Below are 19390 nucleotides of genomic sequence, written 5' to 3'. Positions count from 1 at the left end.
TTTTGGAAATTACATGGAAGTGACTTTCAGGAAAAGGCAGTTTTTAAAAAAAAGATAAAGCTTCCATCAGCCGCCAAAAACCACATGTTCATCAACCGCCAAAAACCACATGTTCTTTGATCATAAATAATCATTCTGGTTCAGAAAGCATAACGGGTGACAAAACATTAAAGACCAAAACAAAACTCTTGAATTATAATCTTCTGATTTTATCCGATTGAACAATTTTGGTTGAACCCCGAAATTTGATTCAATCTGAAAGTGTTATACACAACTTCAGATTTATCCAGTATTATCTCGATTTTCAAATTAACCAACACAACTTTGTTGTGTGATGAAACAACAAAAATCATTGGTATGATTATTTAAGACATTCCTAGAAGCACACAGTCAAAAGAAGCCACGAACTATTTTCACCGACCAAGACCAAGCAATGGCTAAGGCACTTGTTGAAGTAATGCTCGAGACACACCATGGGTTAAGTATATGGCACTAGAATCAAAATGGAGTTAAACACCTTGGCAATTTAATGAATTAAGGAAGTCATTTCTTAAAAGAATTCATCAAATGTATGTATGAATTTGATATTGATGTTGAGTTTGAGGAGGCTTGGACCAACTTGATTGCAAACTACAATGTCCAGGAAAACAATTGGCTTAAATCAACTTATGCCTCAAAAGCAAAATTGGTCGCTTGCTACATGAAGGAAGCATTGACTCTTGGGATACAAAGTACCCAATTAAGTGAGAACTCAAATTCTAATTTCAAAGCATGTATGAAGTTAGATCTTGTTATAAAGCAATTCTTTAAACGCTTTGAACAAGCTGTTGAGGAGAAGCGCAAGAATGAGCTACATTGTGAGTGTGACTCTCTCCATAAGCTAGTGATGTTGTTATATGAGATGTCTCCAATATTGATACAAATGGATAAAGTTTATGGACATACATCGTGTTTGATTTGTTTTAGAAAGAGTTTGCATCATTCTTAGCTTGTTGCACATCGCAGAGAAATGAATCTCTCCCATTGAATATAGCATCACAATATTCAACAATGAAAGATCTTGGAAAGTACTATTTGATCGTGCTTCAATGTCTATACATTGTAGTTCTAAAAAATTTGAAACATTTGGTCTACTTTGTTCCCATTCTTTAAAAGTGTTTGAAGCAAATGATGTAAAGGTTGTTCCTAAGAAATACATTCTCATGATCAAGAGGTGGACAAGAGAAAGTATAGATGAAAGTATAGAAGCCGAAAGCAAAAAAATAAAGGAGCTTTGCTTACGAGTACAAAACATTGACAAGCACAATGATAATGCTCCCACATTGGTGGTTAATGATGGTACACAACCTAAGGGGTTCAAGTGCTGACCTAGCACAAAAAGGAACAAGCAAACACGGCATAGAAGTTGGGTGGAGTTCCAATTAAAGAAAAAAGAAAAGCTCTAACTACAAGTTAATCACAAAGTCATACCTCCCAGGTATATATATTTATGCATGCCTTAAACATTTTTTTGTTCCTTTATATAGTCATATCTAAACTAATTGCGAATATTTTGGGTGCATCAATTGTGTTACAATTTCACTTACTCTCACTACTATTGTTGCCACTGATACCAAGAAAAGGGGGCTTGAAATGGTAGACCAGAATTAGAAGCAAATAGGTCATAGGAAATCCACAGATACCTTTGGGCAAATAACATCTCAACATAGAGGTGTAACAAGGTTTGTTCTCCTCTACTCATTTCTAAATCTTACTAGTACTTCTAGCACATTATAAATATTGTTGAACATTAATGTTCACTATTTTGCATAATAACTTTCTAACTCTTATGTTGCTCTCTTTGTTTAAGAAGTTAAGTGTCCATGTAAGAGAAATTCCAACAACATATATTTGACTATTTATTTTTATTTTTTTAATTTATGTTTTGCTTTAATTTCTAAGGAATGTTTGTTCATCAGGCATAGTTAGATTGGTAGACATAAACCTCATTTATGGGGAAACAGTTGTAAAAAGAAGGCCAAGGAAGGAAAGGAAGGCAAGGTAAGAAAGCCACTATTTTCCCACCCTTTTACCTTTTTTTCTTTTTTTGTGTATATTTTTGGTCAAACAAATCCACTCTAAAATAAAAGAACAATGTTAGACTCCACAAGTGTCTATTAGTTTATAAATATAACATGTCCTTTTTATGTGATACTACAAATGCCATATGTAATTTTAAAAATTTAAGGAACAAAGATTATGTCATAAAATTTTGCAAATACAATATCGGTTGATGTAAAACCGATGTAAAAAGTGTTTTTAAACAATCAGTTTTAACCAAAATCGATGTTATAAAGACACTTTCGACATCGATTGTGGCTAAAAATCGATGTTGTATACTACTTTCAACATCAGGTTTTTAGAACCAATGTAAAAAACATTTTATAATACATAATTTTGTTCACATTTCTACATCGGTTTTCAGTCAGAAACGATGTAAATAATGATTTTCAACATCATTTTTAAAGTTAAAAATGTCTATTTTCAGCGACAACAGTTTCAACATCTGTTCAAGAACCCATGTTGAAACTCGTCCAGAATCGATGTTAAAGCTCTTTTATGTAGTAGTCTCTTTTATGATTTCTCTGCATCTTGAACTTGTAATTTTTACAAACTATTTTAGTTTATTTTCATATAAGTTATATATATATATATATATATATATATATATATATATATATATATATCAAATTAACATATGAACTTAGGGATGATTCAGCGGAATGAGGGGAAGAATGTCATGTGTGATTGATTAACATTTTGAGATCTACAAGGAATGCAATTTTCTGTTATGCTTTTGTCCAACTTTAAGAAATTGTTATGAAAAGGCCTTTGTGTTTACCCAAAGTGTAGATTCCTAATTTTTTTAAGAGACATTTGGGGAGGGTTTCCTTGAAGACAATGTGACACCCTCTACCCTCACAAATATAAATAAATAAATAAATAAAAGAAATAAAATCATACAAAATTTATTTAAAAGTTTTTAATTGACATAATAATAAAAGGAAAGAAAACCATGCAGAATTAATTTTTAATTTTTTTAAAAACACATTTAATTTAAATCAATTCGAAAGAGTAAAAGGTTCACATCCACTGAGTGAAATCATAGTAGAAATTGTTCAAATAAAAGACAAAGTTATCCCGACTCAAAACAAGATCGTCCATTCTAAATAAATATAAAAAAAAACTAAAAGAGAAAACATAATACAATTGTATCATTCACGAAATTATAACATATGAAATAAAATTTTATGCCTCAATGTCACACTTATCAGAGCATATCCTTATTACAGACTAAGTATCTCTATCTCCAGCATGGAATTCATCATATGCTGGCTCACCTGAAACAAAATGGCAATCAGCCCAAACATAAACACACACCGGGAGTGAGTTATCACATTTCTAAATAAAATACAAATAAATAAAAGCATAATCAAAAATACATTATACAACTATTTATAACATAACTCAACTTAATTCAATTCACGTTATTTCAACACTTTATCATTTAAATTTCATATTTCAATCACCATTGCATTATTCACGAATCACCCACTCAATCATGGCATAACAACACTCATTGATTTCATAATAACAATTCACATGCATCATGCAACAACTATACTAAAAATCAAGCCTATATGCAATGTGGTATCATATCAGTGAAAAAACACACTAGGGAGCTTAGAAGTACATAACAAGACACACCACACAATATGTATGTCGGGTCACTCTCACTAAGTAAAATCATAAGGTGACCAGTCAGGGTTACTCTGTTTTACGAGAATGCTCCAACCACATGAGATTAACATAAGCTTAAAGGAGTAATCAAACTGAGTATCTTTACCCGCAAGGCCTAGACTCCGAAGAATCTGTTTGGGCCTCACCTTCCTGATTCAACTCCAACCTCTAAAACAATTTTTTGCACGCAAACACTATTCATGAATTATACCATACCCATGACCTCACACTTATATTTCAAACATATTTAACAAGTTGCGCTACAGTTTAACCCTTTTGGATCCTAACTAGGAATCCTACACTTTTCCTTTAACACTAGGCATAAAAATTTCCTCGGGCTATTGTATAACTCATAGCTCACAAGATAAGTAATATCACTACAAGTATTAATCACACACTCATTCATAACCATATCTCATGCCTACAATTTAACATCTCACAATTTAACTAATTACAAAGTATACTTAACAATTAGAAAAAAATAATAATAATAACATAACACATCTAACATCAAAACTTATCAACAAATAGATCTAACATATTACTATACAATTACATATAATACTTAATATATACATCACTAGATAAATATTATGAACATATCACTGCATTAAAAAAACATTAATTAAATTTATAATAAAAAGATGTATTATAAATATTAAATTATATTAACATAAACATAACTAATATATATATATAACATAATCAATATAAATATATATATATATATATATTAATATAAAATTATAACAATAATATCAAACATATCATTAAATAAATATAATATGTATATAACGAATCAAAAATTATATACTCATATTGATTTGCATGAAAAACATGTATACCTATATCCTAAACATATTTCAATGAAGTCACATACCTTAAGGAGTTTCCTAATTAAAATGTGAATAAAGCTTCAATCAATTTCTTCAAATAATTTTAGTCAATTCAATTATCCAATAACCCCTGCATATATGAATGTCGTGATGAGAAGTCACCTACGCGGAAGAAAATATAAAGTTTGTGAAATAAAATTGTCAATATGTGTAGTGTATATAGTGGGGCGTCGAAAATTAAAAAAGAAAAAAAAGAAAGAAAAAGAATCAACAAGATTGAAAGGCCAACATATCCTGTATAACAAAATCACTTCCACAATTTTTATGCTCCTTATAAAGAATCCTAATGCCTAAGGTACACACTCAACACAAGAACACATCAATTTTACAACAAATTCTCATCGGAAGACCAATTGGTCCATCAAACACATTCAATCTGTGATTAAAACAAAACAAAACAGAATTGAACTTCATAAGCATCCCAAAATAACCCAAAAATTGATTCTCTAGGAATCCCTACACATGTTCATTCTAATCCCGAGCGTGAGTAACTCATCCCTTATCTCAAGGTAGTCGCTCAAGCGTTCTCTATTAGCAATGATGTTGTTTCTGGTGCTCTCTAGAGCTCCTCCTCCGGTTACTCTACTAGGGTTCTTGTGCGTCAGACAAAAAAAAGAGAACAAAATGTGTTGCATATGATCATGTATTCCTCGCCCGAAGCACTCCCCCATATCACTTTGAACAAGGGAATCTCCTTCCCCCTTAGTTGCTTGACCATACGGTCGTCGATTCTCAGTGGCAGTGTTTCATATGTCAAGTTCTCTTTCACTTGGACGTTGTCCATACGTGCAATGGATCATGAACATATTTTCTGAGCTTAGAGATGTGGAAGACACTATAGAGATTTGAGAGAGATAGTGGTAAGGCCACTTGATACAGAAATGGGCCTACATGCTTTAGGATTTCAAAGGGACCAATGAATCTAGGTGTGAGCTTACGGGACTTCAACATCCTGCCAACCCCAGTCCACGGACTGACTCTCAGGAATACATGATCACTTACAGCAAATTCAAGGTCCTTTCTTCTCCTATCATAGTAGCTCTTTTGCCTACTTTGTGCTACTCTCATCCTTTCTTGGATTAACTTGACCTTTTCAGTGATCTACTGAACCACCTGAGGTCCTAAGGCAATGCTCTCACTGGGATCTACCCAACATAGAGGTGTCCTACATCTCCTACCATACAATGCCTCGTAAGGCGTTATACTTATACTAGAGTGAAAACTATTGTTGTATGTAAATTCTAGATCAAGGGTAAGAAGTGATCCCAACTACCCCTCTGCTCTAACACACAGGCTTTCAAGAGGTCTTGTAAGGATTGGATGGTGCGCTCGGTTTGACCGTCACTCTGTGGATGGTAAGCAGAACTTAACCTAAGTTTGGTCCCCAAGGCTTTATGAAGACTCTCCCAAAATCTAGAGGTAAATCTGGGATCTCTATCAGAGACTATGCTAGAGGGAACACCGTGCAGTCTAACTATCTCACTGACATACAAGCTAGTCAAACTCTCTAAGAAATATTTGATGTTAACTGGGATGAAGTGAGCAGATTTGGTCAACCTGTCTACAATAACCCAAATGGAATCTAAACCTTTGGGGGTCCTAGGTAACCCCACCACGAAATCCATGAAGATGCTATCCCATTTCCACTCAGGTATCTCTAAAGGTTACAACTTCCCTGACGGCTTCTGGTTTTCTATCTTAGCTTTTTGACACACTAGGCATGGAAGGACAAACTCATTAATCTCTCTCTTCATACCCGGCCACCAAAACATCTGTCTAAGGTCCTGGTACATCTTAGTCGCTCCCGGGTGGATACTCAAACTACTTCTATGGCCCTCTTCCAAGATCATTCTCCTAAGCTTGGGTACACTAGGAACACACACCCTATCCTGGAATCTCAAGACTCGATCAGGCCCCGCTCTAAAACTACTCTCTTTCCCTGCGACTATGGACTCTAATTGGGCTGACAAGAATGGGTCAGACTTTTGACCCTCACGGATCTCGCTCAAGAGTTCGCTGGTGACTCTCAACATACCCAACTTAATGTTACCAGAGGTGATCTCACATGCCAAACTCTTGTCTCTAAACTGCTCTAAGAGGTCTAACTCTCTAACCATCAAAGCGGACATTTGAAGGGATTTCCTACTCAAGGCATCAACTACTATATTGGCTTTACCTAGGTGATAGCTAAGCTCAAAATCGTAATCCTTAAGGAACTATAACCATCTCCTCTGCCCCATGTTAAGCTCTCTTTGATCAAACAAATATCTAAGGCTTTTATGGTCACTAAACACCTCAAATTTAGATCCATAATGGTAATGCCTCCAAAGCTTAAGAGCAAAACCTATGGATGCTAACTCAAGATCGTGTGTGGGATAATTCCTTTCATGAATTTTGAGTTGTCAAGAAGCATAGGCCACTACCTGTCCCCGCTGCATAAGCACTCCACCCAAACCCATCTTGAATGCATCACAGTACCCCACAAAGGGTTCACTCGGGTCGGGTAACACTAAAACTGGTGCAGTGGTCTACCTTTCCTTAAAGGTACGGAAACTACTCTCACACTGGGCATCCCACACAAAAACTTGACCCTTACTTATAAGCTTAGTCAAAGGTAAGGCTAGCTTAGAAAAACCCTCTATGAATCTATAGTAGTATCCTGCTAAACCGAGGAAACTCCTAATCTCAAACACTGACTTAGGACTCTCCCAACTCATCACCGCCTCTACCTTGAAAGGATCTACTGTTATCCCTCCCCTGGATATAACGTGCCTTAAGAAGCTCACCTCCTCTAGCCAAAAATCACACTTGGACAACTTAGCATACAATCTGTTGTCTTTGAGGGTTTGCAACACAACCCTCAGATGCTCCTCATGTTCCTCTTTAGTCTTAGAATACACCAAGATATCATCTATGAAGACCACTACAAAGCTATCTAGGTAGGGGTGAAAGATCCTATTCATATAATCCATGAACACACTAGGGGCATTGATCACACCAAAAGGCATAACCAAGTACTCATAATGGCCATAACGGGTCCTAAAGGTAGTCTTCGGAACATCCTCAGGCTTCACTCTAATCTCGTGGTAACCTGACCTGAGATCTATCTTATTGAACACACAAGCCCCTACTAATTGGTCCATCAGGTCATTTATCCTAGGTAAAGGTACCTATTCTTAATCGTTATCTTATTCAGCTGACGATAATCTACACATAGCCTCATAGTCCCATCTTTCTTCTTAACTAACAACATCGGCGCTCCCTAGGGTGACACACTAGGCCTCACAAATTGTTCTCTAAGAGCTCTTCTAATTGTTTCTTAAGCTCGCTCAACTCTATAAGGGATATTCTATAAGGTGTTATGGATATAGGTCTAGTACTGGGCATTAGGTCTATAGAGAACTCGACCTCTCTCTCAGGTAGTAACCCTGACACCTCTTCAAACACCTCTGGAAACTCTCTCACCAATGGTATATCACTCACAGGGGTTTTGGTCTTGACACTCATACTAGCTAAGATCATGTATACCCATGCATCCTCCCTCAAAGATGCCTCAACTTGGTTAGCAGACAAAAACATATCACCTTCACTCACACCAGACTCAGGAAAGACAACAGATTTTTCAAAATAATTTAATAAGACGTGATTGGAAGATAACCAGTCCTTACCCAGAATAACATCAATCTGACTCAAAGGTAAAACAACTAAATCAATCAGAAACTGTCTATCCAAAATTAAGACAGGACATTGCAAGCACACATCAGAAGTTAAAATAGACCCACTAGCAGGTGTATTCACAATCAAGTAAAATTTCAAAGAAGACACAGGTAAGACAAGTTTTTCAACACAGACACGAAAAATAAATGAGTGCGTCACACCTGAGTCATACAATACAACCAAGGGAACTTGACTTATGAAACACATACCTTGGATGAGATCATCAGACTATGCGGCATCAACACCACTAAGAGCAAACACTCTTCCTGTGGTCCTTGGTCATCCGCTCTGGTTATTCAGACTTCCACTCCTCTTCTCCCTCCTCGGATGTGGGCAACTGGTACTGAGGTGGCCCTTACCTTGGCAGTTAAAGCAAGTCACCTCTCTATTGTGCACTCACGAGCAATATGCCCAAGCCGACCACACTTCCCACACCTGAGTGGTGTAGTAACAATAACAGGAGCACCACTTCCACCACTACCTCTACCAGCATGCTGAGACACCTTGTTAATTGGTTAAGAACTCCCACCAACTGGTTGAAGTCCTCCACTGGTCCTCTGTCCCCCAAAACTATGGCCATATAGCCCAGGAAGGGCAGAATATGGCTTAGCATGACTTTGGGTCATTGGCTTCTTCTTTTTCCTATGTCTGGCACTAACGTTCCTGTAAAATGCAACCTTTTCCTGCTGATCCTTGTCAAAGATCCTACACATGTTGGTCAACTGTGCAAAGTTGTGAATATTGTGATAATTCACCATCATCTTTACTTCTAGTCGGAGGTCATTGATAAATTTCACACATTTGGACCTCTCCCCAACTTCCCCCTGATAATGAGGAAAATACCTTAGAGGTTCTCAAACCTCGCTGCATACTCTGCCACCGTCATACTCCCCTGTTTCAGCTCGAGGAACTCCATCTCCTTTCTATTTTTCACATCTTTTGGAAAATACTTCTCCAGAAAAGTCTATTTGAAGGTCCCCCATGGAACAACAACACCACCTGCTCCCTCTACACGTGGGCGAGTGTTCTGCCACCAGTACTCCGCCTCATCTGCTAGCATGTGAGTAGCAAACAACACCTTCTGATGGTCCTGACACTCCATCACCTAGAAGATCTTCTCAATCTCCCTTAGCCAAGCCCCAACACCCTCAGGATCATAACCCTCCTTGAAGGTAGGTGGGTTGTTCCTCTGAAAGCGATCTAAACCATGATACACAGCTGCTCCTCCACTGCCTCCCTGATTGGCCATAACTTGCGCCAAGTTGTTCAAGGCCTCCGTACGAAGTCATTCTCGCTCATTTCTCGCAGCCATTACTTCCTATGTCACACAAGAAACAAAACTTTGAAAAAAAAAAATAATAAAACAAAACAAAACACAACGCATCAGAGTACACAAGGAAACACAAAAAGCTCATAACACACATAGCCGAAAGGTCCGACCTGCTCTGATACCACTAAATGTGACAGTCTCTACCTTCACAAATATAAATAAATAAATAAAAGAAATAAAATCATACAAAATTTATTTAAAAGTTTTTAATTGACATAATAATAAAAGGAAAGAAAACCATGAGGAATTAATTTTTAATTTTTTTTTAAAACACATTTAATTTAAATCAATTCGAAATAGTAAAAGGTTCACATCCACTGAGTGAAATCATAGTAGAAATTGTTCAAATAAAAGATAAAGTTATCCCTACTCAAAACAAGACCGTCCATTCTGAATAAATATATAAAAAAAAAACTAAAACAGAAAATATAATACAATTGTATCATTCACGGAACTATAACATATGAAATAAAATTCTATGCCCCAATGTCACACTTATCTGAGCATATCCATATGACAAACTAAGTATCTCTATCTTCAGCATGGAACTCATCATATGCTGGCTAACCTGAAACAAAATGGCAATCAGCCTAAACACAAACACACATCGGGAGTGAGTTATCAAATTTCTAAATAAAATACAGATAAATAAAAGCATAATCAAAAATACATTATACAGTTATTTATAACATAACTCAACTTAATTCAATTCATGTTATTTCAACACTTTATCATTTAAATTTCATATTTCAATCACCAATCACATTATTCATGAATCACTCACTCAATCATGGCATAACAACACTCCCTGATTTCATAATAACAATTCACATGCATTATGCAACAATTATACTAAGACCCAAGCCTATATGCAATGTGGTATCATATCAATGAAAAACCACACTAGGGCGCTTAGAAGTACATAACAAGACACATCAAATAATGGATATGTCGGGTCACTCTCACTAAGTAAAATCATAAGGTGACCAGTCAGGGCTACTCTGTTTTGTGAGAATGCTTCAACCACATGGGATCAACATACACTTAAAGGAGCACTCAAACCGAGTATCTTTACCCTCAAGGCTTAGACTCTGAAGAATCCATTTGTGTTTCACCTTCCTGATTTAGGTTCAACCCCTAAAACAATTTTTTGCACACAAACACTGTTCATGAATTATACCATACCCACGACCTCACACTTATATTTCAAACATATTTAACAAGTTGTGCTACAGTTTAATCCTTTAGGATCCTAACTAGGAATCCTACACTTTTCCTTTAACACTATGCATAAAAATTTTCTTGAGGTAAACACTGGTCGGGTTATGTATAACTCATAGCTCACAAGATAAGTAATATCACTACAAGTATTAATCACACACTAATTCACAACCATATCTCATGCCTACAATTTAACATTTCACAATTTAACTAATTACAAAGTATACTTAATAATTAGAAAAAAAAATAATAACATAACACATCTAACTTCAAAACTTATCAACAAATAGATCTAACATATCATTGTATAATTACATGTAATACTTAATATATACATCACTAGATAAATATTATGTGCATATCAGTGCATAAAAAAACATTAATTAAATTTATAATAAAAAGATGTATTATAAATATTAAATTATATTAACATAAACATAATTAATATATATATATATATATATATATATATAACAAACATATAAAATACATATCAGAAATGTATTATATATATATATATATTAATATAAAATTATAACAATAATATCAAACATATCATTAAATAAATATAATATGTATATAACGAATCAAAAATCATATATTCATATTGATTTGCATGAAAAACATGTATACTTATATCCTAAACATATTTCAATGAAGTCACATACATTAAGAAGTTTCCCAATTAAAATGTGAATAAAACTTCAATCAATTTCTTCAAATAATTTTAGTCAATTCAATTATCCAATAGCCCCTGCACATGAATTTCATGATGAGAAGTTACCTACACGGAAGAAAATATAAAGTTTGTGAAATAAAAGTGTCAATATGTGTAGTGTATACAGTGGAGTGTCAAAAATTAAAAAAAAAAAGGAAAAAGAATCAACAAGATTGAAAGACCAACATATCCTGTATAACAAAATCACTACCACACAATTTTTATGCTCCTTATAAAGAATCGTAATGCCTAAGGTACACACTCAACACAAGAACACATCATTTTTACAATAAATTCACATTGGAATACCAATTGGTCCATCAAACACATTCAATCCGTGATTAAAACAAAACAAAACAGAATTGAACTTCATAAACATCACAAAATAATCCAAAAATTGATTCTCTAGGAATCCTTACACATGTTCATTCTAATCACCAAGCGTGAGTAACGCATCCCTTACCTCAAGGTAGTCGCTCAAGTGTTCTCCGTTAGTAATGATGTCATTTCTGGTACTCTCTAGAACTCCTCCTCCGATTGTTCACTTAGGATTCTTGTGCGTTAGAAGAAGAAAAGAGAAAAGAATGTGTTTTTGTAAAAGCTGCTCTAGGTTAAAAGTTAATTTATATAGTGGGAGAATTTATGACCTAATTAATTTTATTTATTTAGTTATTTATTTATTAAAATGGAAAATCTAAAAGGCACGGCTGTTACAGACAAGCTATCTTGAAGGGAGTCAAAATTTCCTACATTTTTTCAAACTTGTTAAATCTATCTATTGATTTTTTTTTTTTTTTACACAAAATTTCAGATCAAGTCAAGTGGAGTTACGATGACAACATTGCTAGCCAAAGGGTACTGTATCTGCAGTGGTTAAGCATCTTGTTATGAACTCTAGTTTTAGAGATGGTAATAATTGTACATATTATAGCTGCATCATTATCAAAATTGTATAAGTGGAATAAACCTAATGATACGAGTAACATTTTGTGAAGTATAGAAAGGGAGTTAAGGAGAAGAAATAGAGAGAAAGTAATTGATGCTGACAAAGCTAGAATTTAGGAGGAACTAATCAACTAAAGTAGTAGCTGGCCTATTATGCATTTCATTTGTTTTTTTTAATCTTTTTAATTAAATAGTTCATCTGTGATTCTTTGATGTAGATTGATTTTTCATTTTTTTATAATGAAATAATTAATTGAAAGAATTTGTTTATTTGCATAAATAACTAACTCGTTGTATTTTATTTTTGAAGAGGATATGGTGATATTCTTTGAAGATCACGGAACATGGAGATACTTGAAAGACATTCCAAGTTAGTAACTTTCCTCCAAAATGTACAGTGAAGTCTCTTAGTTGTATTTTAGTCCCATGCTTTTGTTTTTAAATTGTCATTTAGAATAAAAAATTGATTGGAAGCACTTTATCCTTCTATATTATATATATATATATATATATAATTGATTCATAAATATGTTTAGTTACTTTGATTTAAAATGTGATTAGTTTAATTGTGGTTTAATCTATATTTTGGTTAGGCACTCTGTATTTTCTTTTAATATAATCTGATAGAGTATAGACTGATCGAGTTCTCATGCCTGCACCGAAAAGGCTTTTTGCCAACAGAACTTTCCTACTTAAATCTTGACATTCCCACACCATTACAGAAAAAACGGAAATAATACCCCTTTGGCCTTCCCGGCGCATGATTTGCACATAGTTTGAACGGAGGTGGTATGTATATAACACCTGAACATATATTTTGAGAACTTTCAATTCTACGTGTCTACTATCATATTTAAAAAGCTACTTGAAGATATTTAAATAACTACGAGTCTACCATGAGAGGAATGGATTTTAAAAAGTTTTTTTTCTTTTGCCTATATTAGCTTCTGGTGACAGATATTGTGCATTGCAAGGCAACGAATCGAATGATAACATTATCTGTGTGTGATTATTGCATGTTGTTAATAGTTATTCACCTGGATTTGTTTATCTGTATGTATCATTATAGCTTACTTGTATGTAACTTGTCAACAACGATGATAAAAAATGGTTTCTTACTGCAGTTTCGCAAATCAACTGGCAAACATCTAAGAGTGTTCTTCTTCAAAGTTGATCTACATCCTCAGTTTTTTATTTGATAGCTATTTCAAGATATAATTGTTGTTGAGGTTGATGATCAACTCTACTAATGCATTTTGGCTCTCCCAATTCAACTAGGACTAGATATGCTTTGTGTATGAATATTCTTACATATATGCATATTCACGAATGATTCCATGTGGTTTAGCTTTATGCATATATTTATTTTCTAATTATTAGACCTTTTATTTTACAAGTTTTTGAAAATACAGTATAACTTTTTTCTCATTATACAATATATTTTATGGTGTTAATTTTTTTTACCAAATATCTAATAAAAAATGTATGAACCATGTATTTAAAATTACAAATTTTAAAATATCACAAAAAATGACATTATATTATATTTTTAAAGAAACAAATTAGTAACATCTGATGAATGTTGCAAAACATACATATTAACAATTTTGGAATGTTGCCTATGTATTAAAAAAACATTACAAGAAAAAATGTTACATTTTATAAATACTGCTATTAATTAGAAAAAATGTTGCTAAAAGCCTTTAACAAGGGATATACACAACATTTGAGAAAATGTTACAAAGAATATATTAGTAACATTTATTCATGTTTTGGCAACATTTTTTGGAGGTTGCAAAAGACATACTTTGGTGTTGTAGTGAATGTTTGTTCATGCATTTTGATATATCTAATCCAAAATTTGAATATGCTTAAGGCATCTCAATTCTCACGTGTTTCACCAAGTTGTAAGCTGACAGTTCTATCAATATATATCTACCATGTACCAACTAATATCAGAGTGACAGATAGCAACCAGTAAAACTTAAACAGACCAGATTGACAGCTCTGAATAATTTTTTTGGAGGTAAGAAAACCAATACGGAGTACATGGCCATGAGGCACTATGAAACACATTTTTTTATGTACGGAAAAATTCTAACCAGCACCAGCCTAGAATTTGCACACATTAAGTTAATTTCCCCTGGCCCCTAAATAATGGTCAACATGCCCCTTTGATATTTTTTTTTTCATATATTTTCTTCTTTTCGACCGGGGAAATCTGTTGGCCTTCATTTGAGTAGGTGGAATAGTAATATCTTAACTACTATAACATGTTACGTTGATTCTGGAGAAGGTCCTCAAGCAACCACCATATGCCCTTGTCTCTATGTTGGTCTCATTACTCCTATCTCATCGCCCTTCACCTATAATTCATGCAGCCAATGGTTTTGTACATATCGTTTTCTCTATATATATTCATGGCTACAAGCATTTACCAACAACACAAATTATTCACATCCTAAAGCATTCAAAATTCAAAATTCTCAAGACTTTTCTTAAAGAATTCTCTCTCAAATCAATATAGAAATGGGTTTCATTTACCTGGTATCAGAAAGTCATTATTTGCAGCAAATCAAGCATCTTTAAAAGCTGTGGATGTGCCAAAGGGCCATCTTGCAGTCTATGTTGGAGAGAAAATGAAGAGGTTTTTGATCCCTGTATCATACCTGAACCAATCTTCATTCCAGGATTTGTTGGGTCAAGCTGAGGAGGAGTTTGGATATAATCATCCCATGGGTGGCCTCAAAATTCCATGCGTTGATGTCTTCCAACGCATAACTTCTTGCTTGAATTGACAATAATCTCACACTTTAGGAGACTGACATAGAGTAGTGGAGACATTTTGTACAATAGGCATTTTGTCAACATCTAAAGATCTCCTTTTCTCAAGAAAGAGCGGGGAAAGACCATTAGAATGAAAAATTCATATTACTTAGAACATTTCTTTTTATTGTTAACACTGTCAATACTATATATACACATATACCCTTCAATATCAGTGTTCTAAGCAACAATACTTTCATAGGTCTCTCTCTCAGGATCTCTGCATGCACGCCTTACTGCTTTTCTCTTCTTCATGTTATGGGGTTTTGATACCTATATCTAATAAGCCATAACTCATAAGTCATAACCATATATGACTCATTTTTAATTCAATCGTAATTATTTTAATTTATACAAGTACAATGTACAATATTGTGTTCACGCAGGGGATATAATGATATACATGACCTATAGGAGGAATCAATGCTTAAAAAGATAAGTAGAATTGTAAACATATAGTATAATGGTGTCCAGATTTTATAATTATGCAGTAGGGTAAGATGCTTGCATAGCTATGCCACAGAGTCCTTCCTCAGAATCCACACCCCTTTGCATCCTAATGTAACCTTCTTCACCCCACTCAGTTCCCCATGAGTTCTTAACCAACCAATATTCAGTCCCATCATTACTAACACCATATCCCACAGCAGTGACACCGTGGTCCAACTCAGTTCCACATGAACCAGTGAAGACACCGCTCTTGTAAAATTGAAAGTCAGAGCCACTGGCATCAATGGCTACGGAAACTGGTTGATTGGCCACAGCTTTTTGCAGTGCCTTCTCATTGTTGGCAGGGACATCCTCATACCCAGTAATAGTAACAACATCGTTGGCTGCTTCATTTGCATTGCACTTTCCATCAACACCCTTATAGGGGTAGTTGGCTTCGGTATTGAGTCCATGATTTTGGATGACGAATTTAAAAGCATCATCCATAAGACCACCTTCACAACCTTGGTCCACACCCTTTGTGTCACAATCAACAAGTTCTTGTTCCGACAAAGATATCAATTTTCCAGAAGTCAGTGCATGAATTCCTTCAGTTGCTGCAACAGCAGAAAAGGCCCAACAACATCCTACGAAGTAAATCAACAGTTAGAAAATCCTTCAATATCATTTGAATTAGTAAATGAATTATCATACACTTACCACATTGACCTTGGTCCTTGATGGGTGTAACTGCTCCTTTTTGCCTCCAATCCACTGTGGATGGTACTGCTGTCACATTTTCATACTTAAAAGTGGTTGTCCTAATGATTGAGGAACACATATGCCCCTTGAATCTATTTCTGGGTGCAATGAACTCTTCGTTAGTGAGGTCTGCAAATTGATTAATGGCTAGCTTGTAACGTTTATTGGCAGCGTTGTTGAAAGCTTCAATGTAATTCACATTTTCCTTAAATATCCTGAAACGCTTTTCCCGTTCCTGAGGGTCCTTATACACCTTGCCGTAACGAGTCATCCATTGCTCATGCCTCTCATACATGGATGCATCTTGGAGACTGCGACATGTGACTTGAAAAGCCAAGAAAGCCATGCAGAGAAGCATTGCCAATGAAATATGACAGAAATGATTTTTGGCAACCATGGTAGCTAGCGTAGTGAGCGAGGCAATTATGGAACAATTACTTGAAGTTGATTAGTGAAATGTAAGATGTGTTGTGCTGGTACCCAAGATTATTTGTGGTATTTATAGTAAAGTGAACGTTGAATGGTAAATTAATCTTCTTGGTTTTCAACTCAAATCCGAAAGCATCTTTCTCTAAATGTACGTACAAATGAGAATGTTTGGAATATGACTCTTGTATTGTTTGCATATGCAGGTTAGGTACTCCGGACAAATTATTTGTCAAGTGTATAACGTAGAGTTATAACTGGCATACGGTGGCAGAGTAGTTTTCAAAGTGATGCCTTGTGTTGTGCGTATTGGAAATGTTTAGAATTACAAAAATCAAGCTTTGAAAACTGTATTGTCTCATGTGCATGCATATTTCTATAAGGCATACCGAATAAAAACGGCCAATAAATTTTAACCTGTTAACCATATTATGAATCTAAATTTTGGGACTTTTAAACTGCCACAAATTGTGTCCACCTTACGTCCTACTATCGGAGTTTTTTTTTTACTCAACTAACAAAGTTAGTGATAGAGGTTTGTTTTGACTCATTTTCATAAATGAACGTTTTTAAAACGAGAGACTAAAAGTGTAAAGGACAAATCAATAAATAGAGGGGCTAAAAATATGTTTAACTTAAAAACCTTTAATCTTGATCTTTTAGTAGTTTATTAGATGATAGTTGATAGTTGATAGTTTTAGAGAATTGTTTTAGAAAGAAGGTTATGTCACCAACCTCTCAATGGTGGTGAATGTTTCTACATTACTTTAGGTCTTTCTAGAGTTTTTATGATAGATTAGTATCATGATAGTTATAGGTTCTTCTATCTTATACATACACTTATAGTTCTAGATTGTTCTACCATATTAATACATATTATAGTTCTAGATTGTTCTACCATATTCATACACACTATAGTTCTAAGATATTCTACTATTTTCATACATATTATATTTAAGAATATTCTAGAAATTTGTAGCAATTTCAACACTCCTCCTTGATGCAAATTTCTATGACTCTGAACATAGTCCATAATTCTTCAAATCTTGGTCTCAGCAATGCCTTCGTGAATATGTCTGCAATTTGATCTTCTGTTCTGCAGTAATCGAGTTTGATCTCTTTAGTTGCTTCAGCTTCTCTGATAAAGTGATACTTGATTGCTATGTGTTTTGTTCTGCTGTGATGAACTGGATTCTTCGCCATTGCAATTGTTGATTTGTTGTCGCAGTTGATTTTAGTAGGCTCATCTTGTTTTTCTCCCATGTCTTCAAGTATCCAACGAAGCCATATAGCTTGACTCGTTGCTTCAGCAGCTGCCACGTACTCTGCTTATGCTGTTGATTGTACTACTGTAGCTTGCCTCTTCGATGCCCAAGAGAATATTCCCGATCCTAGTCAAAAAGCATAGCTAGAGGTACTTTTCATGTCATCTGCCGAACCTGCCCAATCACTGTCGGTGTAGCCAAGTAATTATGAGTTGGTTTCGGTAGTATACCATATACCGAACTCTTTTGTTCCTTGTAGATACCTCAAAATTCTTTTTCTTGCTCCAAAGTGTATTTGACTTGGGCTTTGCATGAATCTTGATAGAATACTTGTAGCATACATTATGTCAGGTCGTGTAGTTGTCAAATATAGGAGGCTTCCAATTAGACTTCAGTTTTTGGATGCATCAGCTTCTGGTGCTCCATCATTCTTCTGTAGTTTCTCATTTGTTATGAGTGGAGTAGCAACAGGTTTGCAACCATACATCTTGAATTTCTTAAGTAAGTCTTCTGTGTATTTCTTTTGCGAGATGAATATCCCTTCATTTCTCTGACTTACCTCTATGCCGAGGAAGTAACTCATCAAACCAAGGTCGGTCATCTCAAAGGTCTTCATCATGTCTTCTTTAAACTCCATCATCATCTTAGTATTGTTTCTTGTATAGATAAGATCATCTACATATAGAGAGAGTAAGAGAGTGTACTGACCTTAAGCCTTGATGAAAAGTGTAGGCTCACTCTTGCTCCTCCTGAATCCTCGATCCATGAAATACTGATCGATTTTGCTATACCATGCTCGAGGTGCTTGCTTCAAACCGTAGAGTGCTTTTCTTAGTCTTAACACTTTGCTTTCTTTGCCTTCAGACGCGAATCCTTGTGGCTGCTACACATAGATATCTTCTTCAAGTACGTCGTTAAGGAAGGCGGATTTGACATCTAGTTGATGGATACTCCATCCTTTTTGTGACGCAAGAGCTATTAGAGCTCTTATGGTATCAAGACGAGCTACTAGTGCAAATGTCTCATTGTAGTCAATTCTGGGTTTCTGTATGGTGCCATCAGGGTTGAGCTTTGT

At 34.9% G+C, this 19390-nt stretch overlaps 1 protein-coding gene across 1 annotated transcript; it reads right to left on the bottom strand.

The window, feature by feature from the left end:
* Positions 1–15755: 15755 nt before the first annotated feature.
* On the bottom strand, positions 15756–17081 carry LOC114379480 (senescence-specific cysteine protease SAG39-like). The gene is made up of 2 exons (XM_028338151.1): positions 16583–17081; positions 15756–16509 (listed from the first exon to the last, which is right to left on the bottom strand). The coding sequence occupies exons 1-2, from the start codon at positions 17019–17021 to the stop codon at positions 15917–15919; spliced, it is 1032 nt and encodes a 343-aa protein (XP_028193952.1). The 5' UTR covers positions 17022–17081; the 3' UTR covers positions 15756–15916.
* Positions 17082–19390: the final 2309 nt, after the last annotated feature.

Source organism: Glycine soja, chromosome 12 (genome assembly GCF_004193775.1).
Source record: "Glycine soja cultivar W05 chromosome 12, ASM419377v2, whole genome shotgun sequence".
Classification (NCBI taxonomy): Eukaryota; Viridiplantae; Streptophyta; class Magnoliopsida; order Fabales; family Fabaceae; genus Glycine; species Glycine soja.
This window is presented reverse-complemented; position numbering and strand designations above follow the sequence as displayed.

Coding starts and splice junctions, on each gene's coding strand:
- LOC114379480 (XM_028338151.1), bottom strand. CDS start 17,021: ATGGTTGCCAAAAATCATTTCTGTCATATTTCATTGGCAATGCTTCTC. Junction 16,510..16,582: donor CAAGGACCAAGGTCAATGTG/GTAAGTGTATGA, acceptor TTTACTTCGTAG/GATGTTGTTGGGCCTTTTCT.